Here is a 27,219-nt window from a genome sequence, read left to right on the forward strand (position 1 = left end):
GAAAGGCAAAAAGCGTCTGATAGTGCTCAAAAAAGGCACGCTCGATGTGCTTGCTCTCCCCTGAAGTTTCGCAGTTCCATTCAATCTCGGTTATATGATTACGACGAGCATGCGCTTTCTCGAGCCCCAAGGCCCGCTTTGTAGGTCTTTCCCCCGCTATCGCCTGGACCGCTCTTGCTCGTACAAGCGCTCCGTGATAGCGCTCTTCGTCGGTTATTTCTAGCTTTTGTTTTGTTTGCCTGATGTCGTCTTTGTACATGCCCGGCTGTTTGCCCTCTTGCTCTGTCAGTGGTTTTAGCAATTCTCGGAGCAACGTTTCCTTTTCATTTTGTTCGAACCTTATGCAGCTGGCCCGTTCAATCGCTATAATTTTTGACGCTTCTTTTGTTAGTTCCCACATTTCCAAGATATTATTTTGGCTGGCCTGTTCAATTTTGCTAATTTGGTCCTTTACTATGTTGCTGAAATTTTCGTCTTTTAAGATCTTTTCATTTAACTTCCATAATTCCCATATAAAATTGTTCCGCCGTTTTTTGTGCCCTATTCTGCACGCGACCAGACAATGATCGCTGAAAGACAATGGCAAAACACTGTAGATGCTGCACATTGCGACCGTTTCCAAGGATACGTAAATCCGGTCCAGTCGGGCGTGGCTAGCGCCTTGAAAGTGCGTGTATTGCACACTTCTTGCGCCCTCCAAACATTCGGCAACATCCTCCAGACCGAATTCCACAATATGCTCAGACAACAAATCAGTGCTGACGTCCTTGAACGGCCTTTTACTTGCCTTGTCGCGTGCCGTTAACACGCAATTGAAATCCCCTAATAGTATTATTTGCCGATCAGTGGTGAGGTGCTGTCTGATACTATTAAAAAAGTCAGCACGCTCGTCTCCAGAATTGGGGGCATAAATGCACAAAACGCGCCATTCGACACTGCGTAAAGAGTAATCACACACCACTAATCGCCCCGACAAACACGACGTAACAGTTTGGACAGCTAAGCTAGGTAGCTTTCGCACAAAAAGCACGCAACCAACTGAAGTGCCGACTGCGTGACTAACACATGCGAAGTACCTCGACGTGAAACGCCGCACCATGCTCTCAGTCTCTGCCTCCCCCTGCAACTTGGTTTCCTGAACCGCTAACACGTCAACGTCATGTTCGGTTAACAGTCGGTACACTTGGCTCTGTTTTCTTTTCCCAGCCAATCCCCTGACGTTGAGTGTAGCTACGTTAAGGGCGAGGTCGTCAGACAGTTTCGTTCAATGAGAGGCGGAGAGCATGGCGCTGACCTTTCGCGTCTTGAGCTGGCTACGCGCTCCCGCCCGCTGCTGCGCTGTCCCTTGCGTTGAGCTGTTGGGGGGGCGTTTCCAGGGGTTTCCTTTCGGGCGGTATGGTGGGCTTGGGTCTGAACGCCGGGCGCCGTATCTGCGTTGTTTTCGCCGGCGGCTCCTCGCTGTTCTTCTTACCCACATTGTCGTTCTCGTCAGCAGCGTCAACGTGGGGGCGTTTGGCTGACCCTGCCGAAGCCGCTGCTCCGTCGGTGTCCATCTTCTCTGGGTGTTGCCCCACCAGTGCAGCGGGGGGCTCGGGTGTCGAGCACTTTTGGTCACGTTCACCCAAGTCCTCCTCTGGTGGTGCCGTTGTTGCTGGGGTGGCCTCGGGGGTTTTCACTTCCTGGGTGAGGCAGGCTTCCCTTGGGGTCACGGTGGTATTTTCGGAGGGCTCGCCACCACCAGCGCCTTCGGCTGCTTCCTCTGCCTCGATGGCATCCATAAGGTGGTCGGTAGCACCCTCGCTGTCAGCGGGTCCCGTCACTGACGCGTACGAGGGCACGCACTGCGTCTCGACGTGACCAAACCGCCGACACTTGGAACAACGGGGCACCTTGCAGTCCCGCCGCACATGGCCCTGCAGCACATGGCCGTTGCAGCGAAGGCACTGCATGGGGCGTCCCGGTGCCACGACGAGGGCGAGCTCCCCTGCAACCTTTATCTGGTGAGGCAGGTTGTCAACCTTGAGGCCTCTTTTCAACTTGAGCAGCACCGTCCTCGTCGTAGAACCCTTGTCGGTGACGCCCTGGACGCGCCACCGCTCCCGGTTCACCTCGGTCACTTTGCCGTACGACGCAAAGGCAGCCCGGATGTCGTCGTCGGCGACGCCATGAAGCAGCCAGTGCAGCTTCAGTCTGACCTGTTGATCTTGCGGGTCGATGACGACGCAGCGCCGGCCGTTTACTTGAAGTTCCGTGACCGCGAGCATCTTCTTCGTTGCTTCGGCGCTGCTGAACGTTACTGCCCACACATGGTTTATCTGGTATGCCCCCATGGCGACAACCTCGGGGAGCAGACCAGTCCGTGCGAGCGCATCCCGAAAATCTTCGACCTTAAAAGGCCTGGCCTTCACGTCGCCGTTAAAAAACACCGTAGGCAGTTGCGGCAGTATAATCTGGTACTCCTCGTTATCGCTTCCCGTTGGCCTGTTTCCGCGGCTCGGCTGAGCCGCTATCGCCGCTCCGCTGGAGCTCATGATTCTGCGTCCGCACGCTTTGGTGGCCGGAAGTAGAATGACTCGGCCATTCTGACAGTTGTGTAAGCGGGGGTAATAGGCGCAAAAATCAATGCAAAATGCTTAACGGTTTTAAGCGCGCTTTACCTACGCTTATTGGCTCGGTTTCCTCCCATGGGAACACATCGTGGGGGAGCATACGGGGCTATAAGTTAACAGCTCCGACGTAAAAATGAAAAAAAGTAGTGTCAGAAGTGGGATTTGAACCCACGCCTACATTCGTGGACCAGAAATCCCGCACCTTGTGAAGGGAAAGGCAGAGCCTTGCGTCTGGCGCCTTAGACCACTCGGCCATTCTGACAGTTGTGTAAGCGCGGGTAATAGGGGCAAAAATCAATGCAAAATACTTAACGGTTTTAAGCGCGCTTCACCAACGCTTATTGGCTCGGTTTCCTCCCATGGGAACGCCTCGTGGCGGAGCATATGGGGCTATAAGTCAACAGCTCCGAAGTAAAAATGAAAAAGTAGAGTCAGAAGTGGGATTCGAACCCACGCCCACATTCGTGGACCAGAAATCCCGCACCTTGTGAAGGGAAAGGCAGAGCCTTGAGTCTGGCGCCTTAGACCACTCGGCCATTCTGACAGTTGTCTAAGTGGGGGTAATAGGGGCAAAAATCAATGCAAAATACTTAACGGTTTTAAGCGCGCTTCACCAACGCTTATTGGCTCGGTTTCCTCCCATGGGAACGCCTCGTGGCGGAGCATATGGGGCTATAAGTCAACAGCTCCGAAGTAAAAATGAAAAAGTAGAGTCAGAAGTGGGATTCGAACCCACGCCCACATTCGTGGACCAGAAATCCCGCACCTTGTGAAGGGAAAGGCAGAGCCTTGAGTCTGGCGCCTTAGACCACTAGGCCATTCTGTTTTTTTTTTCTTTATTACCTTCTTGGCATTACAACAGAATACAACCATTGAGTAAAATGAACCTCCTCCACTCGGAGGTCACACTTTGGTTAAAATCTTTTCAATGACACCAATTCATCCATTACAGGCAGCCAGTCTGGTGGCTCACTTTGTGCCTTGTATACTTCCCTGGTCAGAACAACACTTTCAATGAAATAGTCTCTTGCAGATCGAGCATCCACGTCAGCATGTCTATCAGCCATTCTTGGTTTCCATAAACTGTGAAGGCTCAACAACATCAGCATGTCATATGGGACTCCGCTTTCACCGCTTACTGGGAGAAAACGAATACCGTATGGTGAGACCGGCAATTCTTTTTTCAATGTGCGTTGCAAGATGTCCCAATGAAACACCGCGTCAGAGCACTCCAGGAATATATGTTCTATCGTTTCTGCCCTTGGGCATACCCTGCAGTTTACAGTTCCTGGAATGAACATACCCTTTTCCTGAAGCCAGGGTTTTACTGGTAATGTGCCACTGTGGAGTTGAAAAAAGAAAGTCTTGGTGGAAGCCCGGAGAGGCATTTTCTTTACCCTTTTCAGAACGTCTTGTCCTGGCTTTGACTGATACAAGGAACGATACAACGGCACAGGTAGGCACACCTCAATCAGGTCCTTATAGAGTTGCTTTTTAGTTATCACACTCAGATACTGCAAGGAAAAGCGAACCTTCAAAAACTGAAAAGCTGCTGCAACTTCCCGCAGATAACCGCGAGGACTCCGCCGACGAACATTGCTCGACGAAACAACAAAATCAGGCAGTGCATCACACAGCGTCACTTGCACAACAGTGCGCAAGAACAAATCATTTTGATCCCGCAAAAATATAAACCTGGATACAATTTGTCTGAAAAACAAGTGCACGAGACCTAGACCCCCTCTATGAACCGACCGAAAGAGATTGGTACGGCTCATTCGCTCCCAATTTGACCCCCAAATAAAGGTCGCAAATACCCTGTGTATTTTTTGAATGTTTACTCTTGACATACAAAGTGCCTGCAAAACATACCATATTTTGGCAACCAGAAAAATGTTGCACACTGTGGACCGGGTGAAAACTGAAAAATCTCTACCCCCCCATTTCCCGGTTTTCGTCTGTACTTGCTCGACTTCTTTTTTCCAGTATTCATTGGTGTCCCGGTAATGTTGAAGCGGCACACCCAAGTACTTTGTTGGGGTGACAGTCCAGCGTACGTTACCGTACAAAGCTGGTGGGTTGTCCCATTCCCCGTGCCAAAATCCTAGGCATTTGTCCAGATTGATTACACTACCCGTTAATTTGCAAAACCGGGTCGCTTCGTGAAGAGCTTCACCAATACCCTCTTCACTTTCGCATAAGACGGCGATGTCATCAGCATAACATAGAATTTTAACTTCCGATGACATCAGCCGGAAACCATGAATTGCTTCATTACTTATTACTTTTCGGCAGAAAGATTCCAGGTAAATGGCATACAACAACGGCGCCAAAGGACAACCTTGTTTGACCGAAGAACTTACACGGATCCTTTGCGTAAGGTTCTTATTCACGATGATGTTCGTGTACGTCTCGTTGTAAACCATCTTTACACCTTCTAGGATGACTGAGCCTACATTCACATGATCAAGAATGGAGTACAGGATGTCATGCGCAACGCGATCGTATGCCTTCTCAAAATCGAGTTGCAGCATTGCAACTCTGCCTCCAAACATATCGCAGTACTCTAAAATGCTTCTGGTCACATGAATGTTAGTTGTGATTGAACGCCCTTTAATCCCACATGTTTGGTGAGGTCCTACAATGTCTTTTATTACGCTTTGTAGGCGGCGCGCCAGCACCTTCATGAAAATCTTATAGTCCACGTTTGCAAGGCTTATCGGTCTATAAGCTGTTACACTCTCTAGCTTAATAGGATCATCGCTTTTCGGTATTAGAGCTATGTGTGTTTGCCGGAAAGAAGGAGGGGCATGCTTTGACTGATACGCTTGTGTGATAACCCTGTGCAAGGCCTCTGCTACTTCTCGTTTAAAAGTTTTGTAGAAGGCTGCACCAATACCATCGGGCCCCGGGGTCTTCCCCACGCTAAGTTCATCGATTGCATTTTCTATCTCTGTTACAGTTATCGGTGCTTCGAGACTGACTTTGACTTCTTCCTCTAACTTTGGCATAAGTGCCAAGAAGTCACTGTCGTACCCTACCCCTGCAGGGCTTTTATGTCCCAATAGTTCGCTGTAGTATTCAAAAAATGCCCGTTCTATTACTTTCACGTCGTCTGAGACGGCATTGCCATACCTAATTTGTTTTATTTCGTTCTTCGATGCATATCTTTTCTCGTCTCCCAGTGCACGCTTACTCGGTTTTTCTCCGCACCACAAATGCTCATTGCGCGCGCGTACGACTGCCCCTTTATAACTCTGCTCATCCATCGTCTCTAGTTGACCCTTCACGTCCTTTATTTGTTTTGCGAACGTTCCTGGTTGCGCGCTATCTACTGTTAACAAAAACTGGAGCTGAGCAATCAGTTCCCTTTCTTTAGCTCTTTCTTCTCTCCGTAAGGCGCATGCTCTTTCGATAGCAGTCATTTTTATTTGTTGCTTGAACTGTTCCCACGTTTCGATATCGTTTTCATTGTCAGAAGTAAGCAGTGTTTCTACGCATTCTTTTGCATTATTAACAAAACATTCGTCATCAAGCAGTTTGGTGTTGAACTTCCAGAGATCCCAATTGAAGGGGGCTTTTGTCTTCTTTTTTCCTAGCGTACATAAAACTAAGCTATGGTCACTGAACGATACTGGCTTCACTTCGTAGCTATTGCACGTCGAAATAAGCTTCATCGAAACGTATATTCTGTCTAACCTAGCATGGCTATCACGCTGAAAGTGCGTGAACTGCGGGCAGTTGCCGTCCGATAAAGCCTTTCCAACATCGTCTAACTGGTAATTATGTGTTATTTGGCTCAAAGTATTTGCACTTCGTTCTCGTACAGGTACGTTTTTGTACCTATCTTCTGCATAACAGACGCAATTAAAATCCCCAAGCAGAATAATGTATCTGTCGGTTTTCATGTGTCCTTCGATCTGTTCAAAAAAGACTGCGCGCTCGTTATCTCTATTTGGCGCATAAACACAAACAATCCTCCATCGAGTTTCAAAACAGGAAAAATCACAAATGGCTAACCGACCCGTTTCACTCACGATGACATTCTCTTCTACAATTCCCAGGGAATTGCGTATGAAAATGGCACATCCTCCAGACGTGCCCACAGCATGACTAACTACCACATTATACCTCGAAGCAAAAGGTTGAACCATACGGTCGGTTTGTTCTTGACTTTCTATCTTTGTTTCCTGTATTGCTGCTATGTCAACATCATTTTCCAGAAACAACCGACTTAGTTGATACTGCCGTCGTTTAGCCGAAAGGCCTCTCACATTCAGCGTGGCGATGCGAAGAGCTCTTTGTAAGTTTTGTGTCATTTACGATTGACGGTTACAATGCCCCTTGCCAACCCCTTCATAACATATTGTGACCAACTCACTGTCTCAGTGCAATCCATGTTGACAGGGCCCCAGGGAGTTTTTGTTTCCCGGCAAAAGCGTCTCTCGTTCCACAACACACTGGCACAAGTGAGATGGCACTTAACTTCGTCGTGTGACATCCAGCAGAATCCGGCCTTCGACGCTAGGTCGGCGGCATCATGCTTGGGGTGCGCTCCGGGGGTATGTTGGGCTTTGGCTTGAACGATGGTCGCCGCGATGGGGCCGCCTTGGGGGGCGGCTCCTCCCCGTTGGCCTCGCTGGCATTGTGTCCGTCCTTGGAGTTTGGTTCCCGTGTCCTCTTGACCGTGGCTGTACCCCCGTTGGATTTGTCCACCTCCATGCTCTCCGCCGGTTTAACGGGAACCGAAACCGCAGTTGCGCTGTCTGCAGTAGGAATGACGTCGTCCAGTGGCTTATCTCCGCTCGTTCGCTGCTCCGGTGAAGCACCTTCAACTTTCTGTTCTGCGCTTTTGGCCTGGTTGGTGGGCGTGACCGTGGGCGTGACCACTACCGGCGTTGCCTCACCGGCAGCCCGGCTGTCTCCCGTTCCCGCCGTTTCCTCGGCGTCGGCTTCATCCATGATGTGATCGCTGATATCCTCGCGCAGGGTTGGGCCGGCAACGGTGGCGTAAGTCCTGACGCACTGGTTCTCTTCATGACCGAACCGACGGCACTGCGCGCAACGCGGGACCCGACATTCTTGTCGGATATGTCCGGTGCCGCGGCAGCGCAAACAAAGCGGCGCCCTCCCTGGCACCGCCACGAGCGCCAAGTCTGGCCCCACTCGCAGCTGGTGCGGTAGGTCGTCCACAGTGAGGCCCGCCTTGAGCTTCAGGGATATGGAGCGGGTGGTTGACAGTTTCTCGGAGCAGTTCTGAGCTCGCCACTTTTCCCTTGTTAGCTCCGTAACCTTCCCATAGGGAGCCAAAGCCGCACGCACCTCGTCGTCGGGGATGTTGTGCAGCACCCAGTGTAACTTCAGGCGGGTCTCCTGGTTGCACGGGTCTACCACAAGGCAGCGATGATCCTTCACGGTGAACTCGCCAGCAGAGATGATCTTCTTCTTTCCTTCAGTGTCCTTGAAAGTTACTGCCCAAAGGTGGTTCATTTGGTAAGCCCCAAGGGCGAGAACGTCTTGGAAAAGTCCCAAATGAATGAGCGCGTCACGGAAATGTTCGACCCTATACGGCCTGGCTTTAACGTCGGCATGTAGAAATATTGTGTTCAAAACAGGCGTACCTGATGGCAGCGATGGCAAAAGAACCTGATAATCCTGGTTGGCATTTTCCGTTACCCTGTTACCGCGGCCCTGCTGGGTCGCAAATACCGCCCCTTTACCGGAGCTCGACATAACACGTCCGTCCGCTACGGTGGCCGGAAGTGGAATCACTCGGCCATTCTGACAGTTGTCTAAGTGGGGGTAATAGGGGCAAAAATCAATTCAAAATACTTAACGGTTTTAAGCGCGCTTCACCAACGCTTATTGGCTCGGTTTCCTCCCATGGGAACGCCTCGTGGGGGAGCATATGGGGCTATAAGTCAACAGCTCCGAAGTAAAAATGAAGAAGTAGAGTCAGAAGTGGGATTCGAACCCACGCCCACATTCGTGGACCAGAAATCCCGCACCTTGTGAAGGGAAAGGCAGAGCCTTGAGTCTGGCGCCTTAGACCACTCGGCCATTCTGACAGTTGTCTAAGTGGGGGTAATAGGGGCAAAAATCAATGCAAAATACTTAACGGTTTTAAGCGCGCTTCACCAACGCTTATTGGCTCGGTTTCCTCCCATGGGAACGCCTCGTGGCGGAGCATATGGGGCTATAAGTCAACAGCTCCGAAGTAAAAATGAAAAAGTACAGTCAGAAGTGGGATTCGAACCCACGCCCACATTCGTGGACCAGAAATCCCGCACTTTGTGAAGGGAAAGGCAGAGCCTTGAGTCTGGCGCCTTAGACCACTCGGCCATTCTGAGAGTTGTCTAAGCGGGGGTATTAGGCGCAAAAATCAATGCAAAATACTTAACGGTTTTAAGCGCGCTTCACCTACGTTTCTTGGCTCGGTTTCCTCCCATGGGAACGCCTCGTGGCGGAGCATATGGGGCTATAAGTCAACAGCTCCGAAGTAAAAATGAAAAAGTAGAGTCAGAAGTGGGATTCGAACCCACGCCCACATTCGTGGACCAGAAATCCCGCACCTTGTGAAGGGAAAGGCAGAGCCTTGAGTCTGGCGCCTTAGACCACTCGGCCATTCTGACAGTTGTCTAAGTGGGGGTAATAGGGGCAAAAATCAATGCAAAATACTTAACGGTTTTAAGCGCGCTTCACCAACGCTTATTGGCTCGGTTTCCTCCCATGGGAACGCCTCGTGGCGGAGCATATGGGGCTATAAGTCAACAGCTCCGAAGTAAAAATGAAAAAGTAGAGTCAGAAGTGGGATTCGAACCCACGCCCACATTCGTGGACCAGAAATCCCGCACCTTGTGAAGGGAAAGGCAGAGCCTTGAGTCTGGCGCCTTAGACCACTCGGCCATTCTGACAGTTGTCTAAGTGGGGGTAATAGGGGCAAAAATCAATGCAAAATACTTAACGGTTTTAAGCGCGCTTCACCAACGCTTATTGGCTCGGTTTCCTCCCATGGGAACGCCTCGTGGCGGAGCATATGGGGCTATAAGTCAACAGCTCCGAAGTAAAAATGAAAAAGTAGAGTCAGAAGTGGGATTCGAACCCACGCCCACATTCGTGGACCAGAAATCCCGCACCTTGTGAAGGGAAAGGCAGAGCCTTGAGTCTGGCGCCTTAGACCACTCGGCCATTCTGACAGTTGTCTAAGTGGGGGTAATAGGGGCAAAAATCAATGCAAAATACTTAACGGTTTTAAGCGCGCTTCAGCAACGCTTATTGGCTCGGTTTCCTCCCATGGGAACGCCTCGTGGCGGAGCATATGGGGCTATAAGTCAACAGCTCCGAAGTAAAAATGAAGAAGTAGAGTCAGAAGTGGGATTCGAACCCACGCCCACATTCGTGGACCAGAAATCCCGCACCTTGTGAAGGGAAAGGCAGAGCCTTGAGTCTGGCGCCTTAGACCACTCGGCCATTCTGACAGTTGTCTAAGTGGGGGTAATAGGGGCAAAAATCAATGCAAAATACTTAACGGTTTTAAGCGCGCTTCACCTACGTTTCTTGGCTCGGTTTCCTACCATGGGAACGCATCGTGGGGGAGCATATGGGGCTATTAGTTAACAGCTCCGACGTAAAAATGAAAAAGTAGTGTCAGAAGTGGGATTCGAACCCACGCCCACATTCGTGGACCAGAAATCCCGCACCTTGTGAAGGGAAAGGCAGAGCCTTGAGTATGGCGCCTTAGACCACTCGGCCATTCTGACTTTTTTTTTTCTTTATTGCCTGTTCATTTTCCAGAACGAAATATAAATACACATCAGACACACCAGACACAGCAGCCACACACTGGCCGGAATGTCGTGCCTAGAATTTTTTTAGGCACGCCAATTCATCCAGAACTTTTGTCCACTCAGGGGGGTCGTTTTGGGCTTGAAAAACATCACGTATATAACACACACTTTCAATGAAGTTTTGCCGTACCGGGCGTGCATGCAAATCTGCATTATCTACCGCTGTTCTCGTTTTCCACATTGCGTGGAGGCTCAATAGCATTATCAGGTCGACTGGCATTTCTGTGTTATCAACCGGTAAGTAGCGGATACCGTGTGCACTGATAGGCAGTTCTTTCTTTAGGGTTCTCTTCAAGACATCCCAGTGAAACACGGCGTCCCAACAATCAATGAATACATGTTCCACGGTTTCTGGTGTTTTGCAAAGGCGACAGTCCGTGCTCCATGGAACAAAAAGGCCCTTTTCATGCAACCACGTTTTAACTGACAATGTGTTTGTATGCAGCTTGAAAAAGACAGTCTTAACTGATGGTTTAACTGGCATTTTTTCACCCGTTTCAACACATCCTGGCCTTCCTTGCCAATGTAGTTTGCACGGTAAAGGGGAACAGGCAACAATGTGTCCACCAAATCACTGTACAACTTTTTTCTTGTAATTGTGCTCAGATAATCTCTCGAAAATCGAAGTATTAAAAAACGATACGACGAAATAACTTCACGCAAGTACCCTGTTACGGACCATCCCATGCACTGAGTAGATGATACAATGAATTCAGGCAGGTGGCTTTGAAGACGCACCTGTATAACAGTACGCATGAAAGGGTCACTTTGATCACGCAAGAAAATAAAGCGTGAAACGAGTTGCCGAATAAATAGGTGGGCAAGGCCAAGCCCTCCGCACCGCACAGATCGAAATAAGTTGGTTCGGCTGGTTCGCTCCCAACTAGATCCCCAAATAAACGTTGCGAACACTCTGTGTATTTTTTGAACACTGACGCGAGACATGAATAGCACTTGTAACACATACCAAACTTTAGCAACTAAAAACACATTGCAAACAAACGCACGCGCAAACATGGAAAAATCTCGTCCCTGCCACACCTGCACCTTCTCGTTCATTTTTTTCGTTTCCCCTGCCCAATATTCCGTACTTTCTTTGTAACATTCCAGTGGCACTCCCAAGTACGCCGTCGGCAGCGTTGTCCACCGCATGTTTGCAAAGTACTCGGGCGGGCTCTGCCAGCAACCGTGCCAGAAACCAGCGCTCTTCTCCCAATTTATTGCACTCCCAGTCTGCGTGCAGTACTTTCTGACGTTTTCCTCAACGTTCAATACACTTTCACTGTCTGTGCAAAACACCGCTATGTCGTCTGCGTATGCAAGAATTTTAACTTCCTTGGTATGTAGTTGAAAGCCCCTTACACTTTCATCGTTAATGACACTTAAACAGAAAGGCTCCAAATAAATTGCAAATAATAACGGACTTAACGGGCAGCCCTGGCTTACGGACGATCGAACAGGTATGCTTTCCGCAAGAGTCCTATTTATAACAATGCGGGTAGTACATTCGTTATACACCATTTTTACCCCTTCTAGAATAACACATCCGACATTCACGTGCTTTAACACATCAAATAATATTTCATGCGATACCCTGTCGAATGCCTTAGCTAAATCTATCTGCATCATAGCTACTCGGCTCTCAAACGCGTCGCAGCATTCTAGCACACTCCGCGCAACGTGCACATTCGTCGCAATATTCCGTCCTTTAATACCGCACGTCTGGTGGGGGCCAACTACTTCTCTTATGGTTGTTTGCATTCTTTTTGCTAGTACCTTCATATAGATCTTGTAATCTACATTGGTGAGGCTTATCGGACGATAAGACCCCACCGATATGAGTTTTTCTGGGTCATCCGTTTTTGGAATCAAAACCATATTGGCTGTTGTGAAAGACCGGGGCACACGCTTTAATGAATACGACTCCTCAATAACGGCGTGCAAGATTGGAGCTATCATGTGCTTGAAGGCCTTATAAAATTCCGCCCCCAAACCGTCTGGTCCGGGCGATTTTCCAGGGGCGAGTGCATCGATTGCGTCCTTTATCTCTTCCACGCTTATAACTTGCTCCAAGCTCTGCCTAACTTCGTCTTCTAATCTGGGCATGCGCATCAGAAATTTATTTGCAAACCCTTCTTCTGTTTGCCTTTTCTTACCGAACAATTCGTGATAGTGTTCAATAAAAGCCTGTTCAATTATTTTTTTGTCATCCGTTACTTGGTTCTTATACTGTATGCATTTAATCTCATTTTTTGTTGCGTATCTTTTTTCATCACTGAGAGCCCTTTTATTTCGTGCTTCGCCCGCCCACAATTTTTCGCTTCTAGAACGGATCATTGCGGCCCGATACCTTTCCGTGTATATAACTTCTAGTTGGTTTTTCACGTCTTTTATTTCATTTAAAAACGTACCAGGCTGGGTGCTTTCTATTTCTGTGAGATAGACGAGTTGTGCTTTCAGCTCGTTTTATTTTTTCCTTTCGTCATGGCGAAGCATGCTTCCTTTTTCTATTGCCATAAGTTTTATATTACTTTTTACTTCTTCCCACATCGCACTGAAGCTGTTCGTTTGACATGACAATAGTTGTTCTAACTGTCCCTCTACACATTCCACGAATTTCTCATAATTTAGCAGCTTTGTATTGAACTTCCACAGGTCCCAGTTAAAATTGGTCATTTTTTTCTTTACTCCCACAGTGAACATTACTAAGCTATGGTCACTAAATGACACATGCTTTACTTCATATGAGCTGATCAGTGGAACTAACTTTAATGACACGTAGGCCCGGTCGAGTCGGGCATGACACTCGCGCTGAAAATGCGTGTAGCGAGGGGTAACTCCGCTTCTGAGTGTGAGTCCTACATCCTCTAGGCAATGGGTACCAGTCATTGTGGACAACAACAAAGCACTCTTATCACGCGTGGCTGAATTCTTGGAACGATCTTCAGTAGAGCACACACAGTTAAAATCACCCAAGAATATTACACGTCTGTCACACTTCAAAAACGGTTCTACTGATTGAAAAAAAACATTTCGATCATTTTCCTTATTAGGAGCATAAACACAAATAATACGCCAACGGCATTCAATGTACAAAAAATCAACAACAACAAACCGTCCCACCTCACTCGTTACAACCACCTCTATCACAATACCTAGACTGTTTCTAACAAAAATTACGCAACCAGCGGACATACCTATAGCGTGGCTCACACAAACGTAGTATCGTGTTGTAAATGGCTGGACCATCCGATCTGTATGCTCTTGGCTCTCGACTTTCGTCTCCTGAACGGCCACCAAATCTAAACCTTCGTCGAGAAGCAGTCGACTAAGCTGGTACTGTCTGCGCCTGGCCGACAACCCGCGAACATTTAGCGTGCCCACACACAATGCATGACTTTTATCGGCCATTGACAATAGGTTAGGGGCACACAAAACACTTTATCAACCAATAATATGTACCGGTACTGGACACATTTTCCCCAAGAACACTTAGCGTAATGACCGGAGTAATATTTGCAGTCATGCTTGACCTTACCAACTTGTTGCACTTCGTGTTCGGGGCTCGCCTTTCCTCGTCGAAGGTGGTTCACGTTCACATGGTTGAGCGCCTCAACACACAACACTCGTAGCCGTTGCCCGCTAATGTGGGGGTGTTGCCGCCGCCGCACGGTCCTTTGTTACGTTGGGTTTCGGCTTGAAGGAAGACCGTCGCGCGAACGTTTCCCTTGCCGGTTCCGCAGACGTGGTAGCCGAAGGCTTCTCACCGCTGCTGCTGTCCTCCTTGCGCGGTCTTTTAACCACTGCTTCCAACTTGTCTTCGTCGTTGTCACTCTCGCCGCGTGAGTTGATTTTCAGCGTCCCCGACTCGTCCATTGGGTCGCCGTCATTGATTTGCTCTCCGGTGACACCTTCAGGACCAGGAGCGCCTTGCAGGGCCGGTTCCTTCGTTGCGGGGTCCACCTGTGTTACAGGTGGTTCGGTGGGCGGCGTTTCCCCTCCACCTCCCGCAGCAGCTTCCGCCTCCGCTTCGTCCATGACGAGTTCGGAGTCTTCCTCGTTCGTCACGGGCCCTGCCACATTCGCGTACGTTTTCACGCACTGGGTATCGTCGTGGCCAAGCCGACGACAAACACCACGGCGTGGCACACGGCACTCACGTCGTACGTGACCGGAGCAGTGGCAACGGAGACACATGGGCGCCCGTCCAGGCACCACAAGCAGGGCTTGGTCACCGGCGATGCGAAGCTGATGCGGTAGGTCGTCGGCCTTGACACCTGGCTTGAGCTGAAGCGTCACCCAGCGAGTCGTCGAACCTTTGTCGACGACGCCGTGAACACGCCAGCGGTCCCTCGTCACGCTGACAACCTTACCGTACGCGGCAAGGGCCTTCAGGTACAAAACACTTCAGGTACAGAGATAAAACTAACAATGAGGCTGCCGTGCCATCATAGGCCGGCGTTGTCTTTTAAAATTCCCTAAGCGCCGTAAGAGGTTCAACCCTTGACAGCCACTCAGGTACTGTATTCTTTGCTTTTTGACATTCCACGAACAGAGAGACGCTTTCTCTAAACATCTGTCGCGTCGGTCGCGCGTCTACATCACGATTGAGCCAGGCCATTCGCGAACGCCAAATACTGTGCAGGCCAAGCAACATGATAAGGTCAAATGGAACCCCGTCTTCACTGCCTATCGCCGTCCGGGACGTTGTACAGCAGCCAATGCAACTTAAACCGCACATCCTGGTTGCTGGGGTCGATAACGACGCAGCGGTGTCCTTTCACGGTGACTTCCTTGGCTTGCACCATTTTCCTTGTTGCGTCTGCGCTGCTGAACGTTATCGCCCAAACGTGATTCATCTGATACGCCCCCAGCGCGAGCACATCTGGGAGCAGCTTCAGATGAATCAAAGTGTCCCGGAAATCTTCTACACGATAAGGCCGGGCCCTGAGGTCTGCGTGCAAAAACACAGTATTATTTACCGAACGACCTGATGGGATACTTGGCAGCATGACTTGATACTCCTGGTCTTCGTTAGCAGCATTCCTGTTTCCGCAACCCTGACGGGATGCTGTATCCGCTCAAGGAGAGCTCATGTTCACACGTCCGCTCACCTAGGTGGCCGGAAGTGGCACTCCACTCGGCCATTCTGACAGTTGTCTAAGCGGGGGTAATAGGCGCAAAAATCAATGCAAAATGCTTAACGGTTTTAAGCGCGCTTCACCTACGTTTATTGGCTCGGTTTCCTCCCATGGGAACGCATTGTGGGGGAGCATACGGGGCTATAAGTTAGCAGCTCCGAAGTGAAAATGAGAAAGTAGTGTCAGAAGTGGGATTCGAACCCGCGCCCACATTCGTGGACCAGAAATCCCGCACCTTGTGAAGGGAAAGGCAGAGCCTTGAGTCTGGCGCCTTAGACCACTCGGCCATTCTGTTTTTTTTTCTTTATTGCCGGTCTTCGACAGTACAACAAAACACTTCAGGTACAGAGGTAAAACTAACAATGAGGCTGCCGTGCCATCATAGGCCGGCGTTGTCTTTTAAAATTCCCTAAGCGCCGTAAGAGGTTCAACCCTTGACAGCCACTCAGGTACTGTATTCTTTGCTTTTTGACATTCCACGAACAGAGAGACGCTTTCTCTAAACATCTGTCGCGTCGGTCGCGCGTCTACATCACGATTGAGCCAGGCCATTCGCGAACGCCAAATACTGTGCAGGCCAAGCAACATGATAAGGTCAAATGGAACCCCGTCTTCACTGCCTATGCTCAAGAATCGTATGCCATGTGGGCTCAGAGGAAAGTCCTTTCGAAGTGTCCTTTGGAGGACATCCCACAGAAATACTGCTGCCCAACAGTGGAGGAAGACATGTTACCGTTTCCGGCTGTTTGCAAATGGAACAGTCGGTTCCCCATGGCAAAGAGATTCCCCTATCCTTCATCCAAGTCGCCACTGAAAGCGTACCAGTGTGTAATTTAAAGAAGAAGGACTTTGCTCCGGGTGACACTTCCATTCGCTTCACTCGTTTCAACACATCCTGCCCTGGCCCAGCACAGTATATTGCTCTATACAGTGGAACAGGGAATACTACATCGCACACATCCTTATACAATTTTTTCCGCGTTACATTGGCCAAATATTGCATCGCAAACTGGGCTAGCAAAAATTGGTATGACAAAACAATCTCTCTAAAATATCCATAAATACACCCAGGCATGCTGCGTGAGGAAACCACAAATTCGGGTACAGCACGCATTAGTCGAACTTGAATTACAGTGCGCAGAAAAGGGTCTTGTATATCGCACAAAAACGAAAATAGGTTTACGAGTTGTCGTACAAACAGGTGCGTAAGCCCTAAACCCCCATCTCTGATTCTTCTAAACAGGTTTGTTCTACTACTCGTTTCCCAATTGGACCCCCAAACAAAAACAGCAAATACGCGATGTAGCTTCTGGACATTCAAGCGTGAACAATGCAGTACTTGCATAACAAACCAAATCTTTGCAACAAAAAAGAGATTACAAGTTGTGGCTTTCCCAAACACTGACAAACCAGTTGCTTTCAGTTTTTCCTCCCTCTCCCTCAGTGCCTGCACCTGTCCGCGCCAATAAGGCTCACTGTCGCGATAATATTCTAAGGGGGCTCCCAAGTACTTTACCGGGGTGGTGACCCAGTTAACATTAGCATAAAAAGCAGGAGTGGACATCCATTCACCGTGCCAAAACCCCAGGCACTTTCCCCAGTTCACGACACTGCCTGTGACCTCACCAAACCGCTTCACTGTTTCCACAGCGGACACCAGGCTTTCTTTATTCGAACACACGACAGCAATATCGTCCGCATAGGCGAGCAGTTTAACCTCGGACTCTTGCAGTTTGAAACCTCGAATTGTACCATTCCCGATGATACTCAAGCACAGCGCCTCAATGTACACACAAAACAATAAGGGGCTGAGGGGGCATCCCTGGCGAACAGATCGTTGCACGTCGATGACTGCTCCCAAGTTCTTGTTAACTATCAATCGTGTAGTGCAATTCCTGTAAGCCAGAGCCACTCCCTCTCTTATAACCGAACCAACATTAATATACTCTAAAATACAGAACAAAATCTCGTGAGAAACACAGTCAAAGGCTTTCTCCAAATCGAGCTGGAGAATCGCCACACCCGTGTGCATTGTATCGCAGCATTCAAGAATGCACCTAGCCTTATGTATGTTTGTAAAGACGTTGCGGCCCCTGATACCGCATGTCTGATGCGGTCCAACAATTCGCTGGATTACTGTCTGTAGCCTTTTACCAAGAACCTTCATGAAAATTTTATAGTCCACATTTGTTAGACAGATTGGCCTGTATGCCTTAACATTCCTAAGTTTTCCCGTATCGTCTGTTTTCGGTATTACTACTGTATGCGAAGTAGAATACGACGGCGGAAGCGTTTTAATTTCGTAAGCTTCATTGTACAAGCCGGCAAGAACAGGAGAAAACAAATGTTTAAACTGTTTATAGAAAGCCGCCACCAGTCCGTCGGGACCCGGTGACTTGCCCGGATTCAAGTTGTCGATGGCTCATTTGACTTCGTCTGCCGAAATGGGTTGTTCTAGCCATTCTTTTTCGTCATCTTCCAAACGAGGCAACACGTCGATAAAATCGCGCTTGAATTTTTCTACGTCTACCTCCCTGAAAGCGAACAGTGCTTGATAATATTCAAAGAATGCGCCCTCCACTTCATTTTTTCCTGAAGTTACTTGACCGTTCCTTTCTATCTCGTTAATCTGATTCCGACGGGCTTGCGTCTTTTCGATTCCTAACGCCCGTTTTGTGGGCATCTCACCGGCAGCCCAATGTTCCGCTCTCGCGCGCACAAGCGCTCCGCGATAGCGATCCTGATCAATTACCTCAAGTTTGTGCTTTATCTGCCTTATGTCTTCTTTAAACATGCCTGGGTTTTTGCTCTCCAGTGCTATCAACTTTTGAAGGTTTGCACGCAGCCCGTTTTCTTTCATTTTTTCTTCGTATTTAATACTGCTAGATCTTTCGATAGCTTTTATTTTGATGTCTTGTTTGCCTAATTCCCACCTTTCCCCGATTCGACTGTTATCCCCTTCAGCTATTTCCGTAATTTTTTCAGTAACAAAGCACATGAACAATTCGTCTTGTAACAGTTTCTCGTTCGATTTCCACAGCTCCCAGGAAAAATGAGCTTTCTGTTGCTGCTTCCCAATTCTACATTTAACCATACAGTGGTCTGAAAACGAAATAGGCTGTACCGTATAGCTGTGACACTTATGGACTAAATCCAGTGAAATATAAACCCTGTCCAGTCGTGCGTGGCTGCACCCCTGAAAATGAGTGAACCGCACATCCCTCGTACCCTCCAGGCATTCCCCGACATCCACCAAGTCGAATTCACTTACGATATCGCACAACACACTGGTGCTAGCATCTCTGTAGGCGCTCTTACTTGTTTTATCGTGGGACGACAGGACACAGTTGAAGTCTCCCATAACCATAAGCAGCCTTTCGGTGTTAGTGTGCTGCTTGAGACCTTGAAAAAATCCCACTCTAGCGTCTAGCGCATTCGGCGCATACACATATATAATTCTAAACTCGGTAGAATTGAAAAGACAGTCGCACACCACGAGCCGCCCTGATTGACATGAAGCCACCGCCTGGATTTCCAGGCCAGGTAGCTTCCTTACAAACAAGACACAACCCGCAGACGTTCCTACCGCGTGGCTTACACAAGCGTAGTAACGCGACGTGAAACGGCGCACCATGCCCTCGGTCTCCACCTGCCCTTCAACCTTCGTCTCTTGAACTGCGAGCACGTCGACGTCCTGTTCTAACAAGAGGCGGTAAACCTGGCTTTGCTTTCGTCTAGCAGCCATACCACGGACGTTTAAGATTGCAACTTTCAGGGAGCCTTCCATTATCGTTTTGTTGAATGTAAGAGACCGCGGGCATGGTGCTTACCTTTTCGCGTCAGCGCCTTGCTAGACGCTTCCATCCGGCGCCTTGGACGCGGGGGGAGGCTGCTGTGTTGACGGCTTTGGTGGGCGTGCCCGTCCGTTCTCGACGTTAGGTCGTGGCTTGAAGGAAGGCCGCCATCCCGGGTTAGTTTTAAGCGGGGGCTCCTCGCTGCTGGCCGTAGTCCCTTTTTCCTCTCCTTCGTCCGACTTGTCCAGGCCGCGCTTGGTGGTGCTCCCGGTGCTTGCCGGCTCGCCAACATCCATCGACTTCTCACCGCTTGGTTCGGGATCGACGTGGCTGGGCTGGCGGTTATTTTCGCCTTCCACTTGGACCGCAGTATCAACCGCGGGGGGTTCCTCTAGGGTCTTCGGTTCGTTGCCGTCGGGAGGAGGTGGAACTCCTGGGGACGCCTCCGCAGTCTGTAGGTTCCCTGTGCCTTGTGCCGCTGCTTCCGCCTCGGCAACGTCCATCGAGTGCTCTGCGAAGTCTTCACCGCTCGCGGGTGCCGTAACATTGGCGTACGTGCGGACACATTGCGCATCCGCATGGCCGAAACGGCGACACCGGGAGCAGCGGGGCACCTTGCACTCACGGCGTACGTGACCAGTCCCCTTACAGCGCAAACACTGCATAGGTCTGCCTGGCGCTACCAAGAGGGCCAACTCCCCTCCGACCCGAATCTGGTGCGGCAAATCCTCCACCGTCACACCGGCTTTCAGCTTCAGCGTTACCGCTCGCGTCGTAGACCCCTTGTTAAGGACTCCCTGGACTCGCCATCGTTCTTTCGTTATCTCGGTAACCTTTCCAAACGGGGCGAGCGCCGTTCGGATGTCCTCGTCGTCAACACCGTGCAGCAGCCAGTGAAGTTTGAGCCTCACCTGCTGGTCTTGCGGGTCGATGACAAGACAACGGCGTCCCTTCACTTCCTGCTCACCGGCCGCAAGCATTTTATTCGTAGCCTCCGCGTTCTTGAAGGTCACGGCCCACACGTGGTTAATTTGGTACGCCCCCAACGCGATCACGTCGGAGAGCGCACCAACACGGGCGAGCATGTCCCGGAAATCCTCGACACGGAACGGCCTGGCTTTCACGTCGCCGTGAAGAAACACCGTATTACACACAACCCGTCCTGTCGGCAGTTGAGGCAAAATAACTTGGTACTCGTTATCTTCTTTCGTTTCCATCCTGTTGCCGCGGCCAGGCTGGGCCGCTATCGCCGCTCCGCCGGAGCTCATGATTCTGCGTCCGCACGCTACGGTGGCCGGAAGTAGAATGTCACTCGGCCATTCTGACAGTTGTCAAAGCGGGGGCATTAGTCACAAAAATCAATGCAAAATGCTTAACGGTTTTAAGCGCGCTTCACCTACGCTTATTGGCTCGGTTTCCTCCCATGGGAACGCATTGTGGGGGAGCATATGGGGTTATAAGTTAATAGCTCCGACGTAAAAATGAAAAAAGTAGTGTCAGAAGTGGGATTCGAACCCACGCCCACATTCGTGGACCAGAAATCCCGCACCTTGTGAAGGGAAAGGCAGAGCCTTGAGTCTGGCGCCTTAGACCACTCGGCCATTCTGACAGTTGTCTAAGCGGGGGTAATAGGCGGAAAGATCAATGCAAAATGCTTAACGGTTTTAAGCGCGCTTCACCTACGTTTATTGGCTCGGTTTCCTCCCATGGGAACGCATTGTGGGGGAGCATACGGGGCTATAAGTTAATAGCTCCGAAGTAAAAATGAAAAAGTAGTGTCAGAAGTGGGATTCGAACCCACGCCCACATTCGTGGACCAGAAATCCCGCACCTTGTGAAGGGAAAGGCAGAGCCTTGAGTCTGGCGCCTTAGACCACTCGGCCATTCTGACTTTTTTTTTTTCTTTATTGCCTGCTTGTGACATGATACAATCGACAGACACAACGCTTGGTGGATGAATGTGAAACAGCAGCCTCTGTTATGCTGCGTGAAGAACTAAAATTTTTTCAATGATGCCAGGCTATCTAATGTTGTGATCCACTCAGGTGGGTCTACTTGCGCTCGGTAAACTTCCCTGATGTAGGTTATACATTCAATAAAGTATTCCCTGACGGGTCTAGCATTGGCATCAGCATGCCTGACCGCCATACGAACTCTCCACAAACTATGTAGAGAAAGGAGCATGATCATGTCATAGGGCACTCCCCCTTCATTTTCCGTTGGAAGGTACCTAATGCCGTAAGGAGAAAGTGGCAGGTTCTTTTTCAAAGTCCTCTGCAGACTGTCCCAATGAAATACTGCGTCCCAGCAATCCAGAAGATGTGTTCAACTGTTTCTATTTTTTTGCACAAACGAGTGTTTACGGACCCGTAGACAAATAACCCCTTTTCTTCCAACCAAGGATTCACAGGAAGAGTGCCACTATGCAACTGGAAAAAGAACGTTTTGCAGTGTGCTCTAACTGGCATTTTCTTAATCTTTGAAGAACATCTTTGCCCTTTCCAGTTGGGTACAGCGACCGGTATATTGGCACGGGCAAGCATACATCAACAAGATCTTTGTACAGATGTTTCCGCGTGACAACACTCAGGTATTCTGTCGAAAATCGCACTTTGAGGAGTTTGACGGCACGCACAACTTCCCTCAAAAACCCTCTCACAGACACTGGTCTTGCTTGACTAGTGGACACAACAAACACAGGGAAAGTGTGCGATAGCCTTGTCTGAATCACATGGCGCAAAAAAGGATCGCTTTCATCACGAAAGAACATGACCGTGCGACCACTTGTCGCAGAAACAGATGTACAAGGCCCAAACCCCCTACCTTCGCTGAACGAAAAAGGTTCGTGCAACTCGTTCTTTCCCAAGTTGACCGCCACAAAAACACCGCGAACACTCGGTGTAACTTCTGAACTATAGTTCTTGACATACACAGGGCTTGTAGAACATACATTACCTTCGCAACAAGAAACACGTTACATACGGTCGAGCGTGCAAACATAGACAAGTCCCGTCCACCCCACTTGAGCGTTTTCTCTCTTGTAGCCTCAATTTGCTCCTTCCAGTACTCATCTGGGTCTCTGTAGCACTCAAGTGGCACGCCTAAATACTTAACTGGACACACACTCCACTGGACGTTTGCAAATGTGGACGGCGTGGTTTCCCAATCCCCGTGCCAGAAACCTGAACATTTTTTCCAATTAATTTTGCTCCCAGTCACTTCACAAAACAAGGAGGCTTCTTTTACAGTCTCCTTCACGCTATCTGTGTCCACGCAAAACACGGCAATGTCATCCGCGTACGACAGTACTTTCACTTCACTTGACTGGAGCCTGATCCCGTGTACAGAACTATTTTCCCGTATTTTCAAACAAAAGGGTTCGAGATAAATCGCAAAAAGCAACGGACTCAAGGGGCACCCTTGCCATACCGATGACAGAACACCCACCCACCCACGCATACACACACACACGCAAGCATACACACACACACACCCAAACCCAAAAAACCTCGTGATGGCATACCTCGAGGGCGCTTTGCAAGATCGTTGAGGGCTTTGAGTCTGCCATTACAAGTCTGCTTTCGACACGTGCCCGCCCTCATTTCTTGGGGGGCTTCGATGCACTCTTATGTCTCTCCGTTGGAATGTTCGGTCTCACCTTCAGTTTCGGTCGACGCCGAACACCAGTTTCCGTAGACAGTTCACACGCACTAGTGTTCCCGGAGCCTTCGTCGTCGTCATCGTCGTCGTCGTCCCGGACCCGTTTGCCACTCGCGCCATTGACGTCGGCCATTTCAGCGTCTGCCTCGTCCTGTGGTGGTGTTCCTTGCAAGTCGTCGCTTACAGGAGGTTGGCTTCCGTCGCTGGTGGGGCCGGCTCGCTGGGTTGCAGTAGCGGACAGCACTTCCCCAATTTGTGGTTCACCGCACTGCTTGCCTTCTGGCTGCTCTTTGGCTCCTAGTCCGGGTAGTTGAAGCTCGGGGGTGGTGGTTCGGCCGCCGTCCCCCTTTGCCTCGTCCTCCCCCTTGTCGCTGCCCTTTTCACCCTTGGCGTCGTCCTTGACGTCTATTGCCGCTGCACCGGGTTCCTCCTCTCGTGCCCTGGCTGCTTCTTCCGCATCGGCTTCATCCATGAGGTGTTCCGACGCTTCGTCGACGACCGCTGGACCAGTGACACTTGCGTAAGTCTTGACGCAAGCGTCGGCGTCATGACCGAAGTGTCTACACGTTTCACAGCGGGGCACTCGACATTCCCTGCGGACGTGACCTGTGCCGTGACAGCGTAGGCACATGGGGGGCCTACCCGGGACAGCGACCAGCGCATTGTCCCCCGCGACACGTAGCTGATGAGGCAGGTCCTCCACTTTAAGACCGGCCTTCAGTTTGAGCGACACGGACCGCGTCGTTGACGCTTGCTCGGAACAGCCGCGAACTCGCCACCGCTCCCTCGCTACTTCGGTCACTTTTCCGTAAGGCGCAAGAGCCACCCGCACATCGTCGTCGGTCACGTCATGCAAAACCCAGTGCAGCTTGAGCCGAATGTCTTGGTTGCTGGGGTCGACGATAATACACCGCCTTTCCTTCACCGTCACCTCCTTCGCAGCTAGCGTTTTCTTCATTGCTTCGGCATTCTTGAACGTGACAGCCCAAACATGATTCATTTGAAACGCCCCCAACGCGGCAACGTCGGCGAGCGCTCCCAATCTTATCAGCATGTCACGAAAATCTTCCACCCGGTATGGCCTTGATTTCATATCAGCGCGAAAAAATAAAGTATTCGAAACAGTACGACCTGTTGGCAGAGTCGGCAGAAGAACTTGGTATTCCTGAGAAATACTTTCCATGGTCCTGTTTCCGCGACCCTGGTGGGCCGCAAAATCCGCTCTCGAAGAGCTCATGAAAAACACGTCCGCACACCGCGGTGGCCGGAAGTGGAATCTCCCACTCGGCCATTCTGACAGTTGTCTAAGCGGGGGTAATAGGCGCAAAAATCAATGCAAAATGCTTAACGGTTTTAAGCGCGCTTCACCTACGCTTATTGGCTCGGTTTCCTCCCATGGGAACGCATCGTGGGGGAGCATATGGGGTTATAAGTTAACAGCTCCGACGTAAAAATGAAAAAGTAGTGTCAGAAGTGGGATTCGACCCCACGCCCACATTGGTGGACCAGAAATCCCGCACCTTGTGAAGGGAAAGGCAGAGCCTTCAGTCTGGCGCCTTAGACCACTCGGCCATTCTTTTTTTTTTCCTTTATTGCCGGTCTTCGACAGTACAACAAAACACTTCAGGTACAGAGGTAAAACTAACAATGAGGCTGCCATGCCATCATAGGCCGGCGTTGTCTTTTAAAATTCCTAAAGCGCCGTAAGAGGTTCAACCCTTGACAGCCACTCAGGTACTGTGTTCTTTGCTTTTTTGACATTCCACGAACAGAGAGACGTTTTCTCTAAACATCTGTCGCGTCGGTCGCGCGTCTACATCACGATTGAGCCAGGCCATTCGCGAACGCCAAATACTGTGCAGGCCAAGCAACATGATAAGGTCAAATGGAACCCCGTCTTCACTGCCTATGCTCAAGAATCGTATGCCATGTGGGCTCAGAGGAAAGTCCTTTCGAAGTGTCCTTTGGAGGACATCCCACAGAAATGCTGCTGCCCAACAGTGGAGGAAGACATGTTCCACCGTTTCCGGCTGTTTGCAAATGGAACAGTCGGTTCCCCATGGCATAGAGATTCCCCTATCCTTCATCCAAGTCGCCACTGAAAGCGTACCAGTGTGTAATTTTAAGGACTTTGCTCCGGGTGATACTTCCATTCGCTTCACTCGTTTCAACACATCCTGCCCTGGCCCAGCACAGTATATTGCTCTATACAGTGGAACAGGGAATACTACATCGCACACATCCTTATACAATTTTTTCCGCGTTACATTGGCCAAATATTGCATCGAAAACCGGGCTAGCAAAAATTGGTACCACAAAACAATCTCTCTAAAATATCCATAAATACCCCCAGGCATGCTGCGTGAGGAAACCACAAATTCGGGTACAGCACGCATTAGTCGAACTTGAATTACAGTGCGCAAAAAAGGGTCTTGTATATCGCGCAAAAACAAAAATCGGTTTATGAGTTGTCGTACAAACAGGTGCGTAAGCCCTAAACCCCCATCTCTGATTCTTCTAAACAGGTTTGTTCTACTACTCGTTTCCCAATTGGACCCCCAAACAAAAACAGCAAATACGCGATGTAGCTTCTGGACATTCAAGCGTGAACAATGCAGTACTTGCATAACAAACCAAATCTTTGCAACAAAAAAGAGATTACAAGTTGTGGATTTCCCAAACACTGACAAACCAGTTGCTTTCAGTTTTTCCTCCCTCTCCCTCAGTGCCTGCACCTGTCCGCGCCAATAAGGCTCACTGTCGCGATAATATTCTAAGGGGGCTCCCAAGTACTTTACCGGGGTGGTGACCCAGTTAACATTAGCATAAAAAGCAGGAGTGGACATCCATTCACCGTGCCAAAACCCCAGGCACTTTCCCCAGTTCACGACACTGCCTGTGACCTCACCAAACCGCTTCACTGTTTCCACAGCGGACACCAGGCTTTCTTTATTCGAACACACGACAGCAATATCATCCGCATAGGCGAGCAGTTTAACCTCGGACTCTTGCAGTTTGAAACCTCGAATTGTACCATTCCCGATGATACTCAAGCGCAGCGCCTCAATGTACACACAAAACAATAAGGGGCTGAGGGGGCATCCCTGGCGAACAGATCGTTGCACGTCGATGACCGCTCCCAAGTTCTTGTTAACTATCAATCGTGTAGTGCAATTCCTGTAAGCCAGAGCCACTCCCTCTCTTATAACCGAACCAACATTAATATACTCTAAAATACAGAACAAAATCTCGTGAGAAACACAGTCGAAGGCTTTCTCCAAATCGAGCTGGAGAATCGCCACACCCGTGTGCATTGTATCGCAGCATTCAAGAATGCACCTAGCCTTATGTATGTTTGTAAAGACGTTGCGGCCCCTGATACCGCATGTCTGATGCGGTCCAACAATTCGCTGGATTACTGTCTGTAGCCTTTTACCAAGAACCTTCATGAAAATTTTATAGTCCACATTTGTTAGACAGATTGGCCTGTATGCCTTAACATTCCTAAGTTTTCCCGTATCGTCTGTTTTAGGTATTACTACTGTATGCGAAGTAGAATACGACGGCGGAAGCGTTTTAATTTCGTAAGCTTCATTGTACAAGCCGGCAAGAACAGGAGAAAACAAATGTTTAAACTGTTTATAGAAAGCCGCCACCAGTCCGTCGGGACCCGGTGACTTGCCCGGATTCAAGTTGTCGATGGCTCATTTGACTTCGTCTGCCGAAATGGGTTGTTCTAGCCATTCTTTTTCGTCATCTTCCAAACGAGGCAACACGTCGATAAAATCGCGCTTGAATTTTTCTACGTCTACCTCCCTGAAAGCGAACAGTGCTTGATAATATTCAAAGAATGCGCCCTCCACTTCATTTTTTCCTGAAGTTACTTGACCGTTCCTTTCTATCTCGTTAATCTGATTCCGACGGGCTTGCGTCTTTTCGATTCCTAACGCCCGTTTTGTGGGCATCTCACCGGCAGCCCAATGTTCCGCTCTCGCGCGCACAAGCGCTCCGCGATAGCGATCCTGATCAATTACCTCAAGTTTGTGCTTTATCTGCCTTATGTCTTCTTTAAACATGCCTGGGTTTTTGCTCTCCAGTGCTATCAACTTTTGAAGGTTTGCACGCAGCCCGTTTTCTTTCATTTTTTCTTCGTATTTAATACTGCTAG

General features: G+C 49.6%; 3 protein-coding genes and 11 non-coding genes across 14 annotated transcripts in view; 1 reads left to right on the forward strand and 13 right to left on the reverse strand.

The window, feature by feature from the left end:
• The window catches only part of LOC144143466 (uncharacterized), a 338,543-nt gene that overhangs the window by 101,352 nt on the left and 209,972 nt on the right, over positions 1 to 27,219 (forward strand). The window lies entirely within an intron of this gene.
• On the reverse strand, positions 2,757 to 2,871 carry Trnal-caa (transfer RNA leucine (anticodon CAA)). The gene is made up of 2 exons: positions 2,834 to 2,871; positions 2,757 to 2,802 (listed from the first exon to the last, which is right to left on the reverse strand). It is a non-coding gene; the product is annotated as a tRNA-Leu (tRNA).
• Positions 3,039 to 3,153, reverse strand: Trnal-caa (transfer RNA leucine (anticodon CAA)). Its single transcript has 2 exons — positions 3,116 to 3,153; positions 3,039 to 3,084 (listed from the first exon to the last, which is right to left on the reverse strand). It is a non-coding gene; the product is annotated as a tRNA-Leu (tRNA).
• Positions 3,444 to 7,008, reverse strand: LOC144141704 (uncharacterized). The gene is made up of 2 exons (XM_077673217.1): positions 6,991 to 7,008; positions 3,444 to 4,639 (listed from the first exon to the last, which is right to left on the reverse strand). The coding sequence occupies exons 1-2, from the start codon at positions 7,006 to 7,008 to the stop codon at positions 3,524 to 3,526; spliced, it is 1,134 nt and encodes a 377-aa protein (XP_077529343.1). The 3' UTR covers positions 3,444 to 3,523.
• LOC144141705 (uncharacterized) lies at positions 7,134 to 8,195 on the reverse strand. Its single transcript, XM_077673218.1, has one exon. It carries the CDS (start codon positions 8,097 to 8,099, stop codon positions 7,134 to 7,136), a length of 966 nt encoding a protein of 321 aa, XP_077529344.1. The 5' UTR covers positions 8,100 to 8,195.
• Trnal-caa (transfer RNA leucine (anticodon CAA)) lies at positions 8,563 to 8,677 on the reverse strand. The gene is made up of 2 exons: positions 8,640 to 8,677; positions 8,563 to 8,608 (listed from the first exon to the last, which is right to left on the reverse strand). It is a non-coding gene; the product is annotated as a tRNA-Leu (tRNA).
• On the reverse strand, positions 8,845 to 8,959 carry Trnal-caa (transfer RNA leucine (anticodon CAA)). The gene is made up of 2 exons: positions 8,922 to 8,959; positions 8,845 to 8,890 (listed from the first exon to the last, which is right to left on the reverse strand). It is a non-coding gene; the product is annotated as a tRNA-Leu (tRNA).
• Positions 9,127 to 9,241, reverse strand: Trnal-caa (transfer RNA leucine (anticodon CAA)). The gene is made up of 2 exons: positions 9,204 to 9,241; positions 9,127 to 9,172 (listed from the first exon to the last, which is right to left on the reverse strand). It is a non-coding gene; the product is annotated as a tRNA-Leu (tRNA).
• On the reverse strand, positions 9,409 to 9,523 carry Trnal-caa (transfer RNA leucine (anticodon CAA)). The gene is made up of 2 exons: positions 9,486 to 9,523; positions 9,409 to 9,454 (listed from the first exon to the last, which is right to left on the reverse strand). It is a non-coding gene; the product is annotated as a tRNA-Leu (tRNA).
• On the reverse strand, positions 9,691 to 9,805 carry Trnal-caa (transfer RNA leucine (anticodon CAA)). The gene is made up of 2 exons: positions 9,768 to 9,805; positions 9,691 to 9,736 (listed from the first exon to the last, which is right to left on the reverse strand). It is a non-coding gene; the product is annotated as a tRNA-Leu (tRNA).
• Trnal-caa (transfer RNA leucine (anticodon CAA)) lies at positions 9,973 to 10,087 on the reverse strand. Its single transcript has 2 exons — positions 10,050 to 10,087; positions 9,973 to 10,018 (listed from the first exon to the last, which is right to left on the reverse strand). It is a non-coding gene; the product is annotated as a tRNA-Leu (tRNA).
• On the reverse strand, positions 10,255 to 10,369 carry Trnal-caa (transfer RNA leucine (anticodon CAA)). The gene is made up of 2 exons: positions 10,332 to 10,369; positions 10,255 to 10,287 (listed from the first exon to the last, which is right to left on the reverse strand). It is a non-coding gene; the product is annotated as a tRNA-Leu (tRNA).
• On the reverse strand, positions 20,886 to 21,000 carry Trnal-caa (transfer RNA leucine (anticodon CAA)). Its single transcript has 2 exons — positions 20,963 to 21,000; positions 20,886 to 20,931 (listed from the first exon to the last, which is right to left on the reverse strand). It is a non-coding gene; the product is annotated as a tRNA-Leu (tRNA).
• Positions 21,168 to 21,282, reverse strand: Trnal-caa (transfer RNA leucine (anticodon CAA)). Its single transcript has 2 exons — positions 21,245 to 21,282; positions 21,168 to 21,213 (listed from the first exon to the last, which is right to left on the reverse strand). It is a non-coding gene; the product is annotated as a tRNA-Leu (tRNA).

The sequence above is a fragment of the Haemaphysalis longicornis genome, unplaced genomic scaffold, assembly GCF_048455015.1.
Source record: "Haemaphysalis longicornis isolate Haplotype H1 unplaced genomic scaffold, Haemaphysalis longicornis Haplotype H1 scaffold_6, whole genome shotgun sequence".
In the NCBI taxonomy this organism is placed as follows: Eukaryota; Metazoa; Arthropoda; class Arachnida; order Ixodida; family Ixodidae; genus Haemaphysalis; species Haemaphysalis longicornis.